At 50.5% G+C, this 1,685-nt stretch overlaps 1 protein-coding gene across 2 annotated transcripts in view; it reads left to right on the top strand.

Moving 5' to 3' along the window:
- LOC106510896 (transportin-3) overlaps positions 1-1,306 on the top strand; it is a gene marked incomplete at both ends in the record, with an annotated part of 13,569 nt that extends 12,263 nt beyond the window's left edge. For both annotated transcript variants that reach the window (XM_013999626.1, XM_013999625.1), the window contains 4 exon segments: positions 235-329; positions 721-877; positions 950-1,117; positions 1,194-1,306. In XM_013999626.1, coding sequence (XP_013855080.1) covers positions 235-329; positions 721-877; positions 950-1,117; positions 1,194-1,306 — 533 coding nt within the window.
- Between the last annotated feature and the right edge of the window lie 379 nt (positions 1,307-1,685).

Below are 1,685 nucleotides of genomic sequence, written 5' to 3'. Positions count from 1 at the left end.
TGTGTGTGTGTGTGTGTGTGTGTGTGTGTGTGTGTGTGTGTGTGTGTGTGTGTGTGTGTGTGTGATCTTAATAGGGGAGATGTTTAAAAATAATTTTTTCTGTACAAAGTTTCAGAGCCTTGGGTTTAGATCCAGACTTCTTTAACTCTTCTCGTTTGGTTCTGCCTTTCTCTCATGTGAATAAATGATCCAAACTGCTGTGTGATGATGAAGCTGCTGCTCTTCCTCCTTCAGGCTCTCTGCATGCCCACCTTCCAGCTGCTGGAGCAGCCCAACAGTCTGAGGAACCACCCTGACACCGTGGACGACCTGTTCAGACTGGCTACAAGGTGAGTGCATGTCCTGATCAGCTGTAAAAACCTGTCCTCACTTGTCTCTTTCTGGACTTGTGTGCACCTTTGACCATGTGGTTTCTGACTTTGTCCCTCCAGCTACAGATACTTTAAGTCCTGGAGGTTGTGAGATGGGACCTGCATGGATCAGACCTGGTCTGAGCCAGCTGTCTGATCCTTGTGTTCCACTTGTCTTCCTGCTTGGAGTTGTCCTGTAACAACCTGCAGAAATGTTTTCTGTCCTCAGTCTGGCCTTGTTTAGGACTGATGGTGACCATGCTGTTGGTTCTTCATCAAACCTTCAAACATCTGCTCCCAAATCTGCAGGAAGTTCACCTGCTTCTAGCCTAATGTCTCTGGGCTTGTCCTCTCGTCTCTTTGTGTCCAGGTTTGTCCAAAGGAGTCCTGTCACTTTACTGAGCAGCAGCATCATCGTTCATATCATCCAGTGCGCCATCGCTGCCACCTCATTGGACCACAGAGACGCCAACTGCAGCGTGATGAAGTTCATCCGTGACCTGATCCACACCGGACTCTCCAACGATGTGAGTCCACTGAAACTCCCCAGGACAACATGGTGATGATGTTCCCAGGCTTTAAAATGTCTTTATGTCCAGCACGAGGAGGACTTTGAGGTGAGGAAGCGTCTGATTGGTCAGGCCATGGAGCAGCACGGCCAGCAGCTCGTCAGTCAGCTGGTGCACTCGTGTTGTTTCTGTCTGCCACCGTACACCCTGCCCGACGTGGCCGAGGTTCTGTGGGAGGTCATGCTGTTCGACAGGCCTGTGAGTACCTGTGTGGRCTCGTACCTGCAGGTTCTGATGTCTGCTGGGTTCTGAACGGGTTCTCTTCATCTTCTAGATATTCTGTCGCTGGTTGGAGAACGCACTGAAAGGTTTACCAAAGGAGACATCAGGAGGAGCTGTGACCGTCACCCACAGACAGCTGACCGACTTCCATAAACAGGTCACCAGGTGAGTCACAGACAGGTCGCAAGGTGAGTCACAGACAGGTCGCCAGGTGAGTCACAGACAGGTCGCCAGGTGAGTCACAGACAGGTCGCCAGGTGAGTCACAGACAGGTCGCCAGGTGAGAGACTGAGGCGTTCAAGGACCTGTCCAGTTTACAGAGACTGAGGCGTTCAAGGACCTGTCCAGTTTACAGAGAGTTGGGGGAGAGTTTCGACTCGTCCTGAAGTCACAGCTCACCTGAGCTCACCTGAGCAGCAGCAGAGAAGTGCTTCATTGGGAACTTGAACCTTTTTTAAACAGTGAAAGACAAAGTTTGTGACAGTAAGGTTTGAAGTGGAATCAGTTTGTGTTTGTTGTGTTTTCAGTGCTGAGGAGTGTAAAC

This window comes from Austrofundulus limnaeus, unplaced genomic scaffold (assembly GCF_001266775.1).
Source record: "Austrofundulus limnaeus strain Quisiro unplaced genomic scaffold, Austrofundulus_limnaeus-1.0 Scaffold2380, whole genome shotgun sequence".
NCBI lineage: Eukaryota > Metazoa > Chordata > Actinopteri > Cyprinodontiformes > Rivulidae > Austrofundulus > Austrofundulus limnaeus.
The sequence above is the reverse complement of the archived record's forward strand: the minus strand, read 5'-3'. Positions and strand labels throughout refer to the sequence as shown.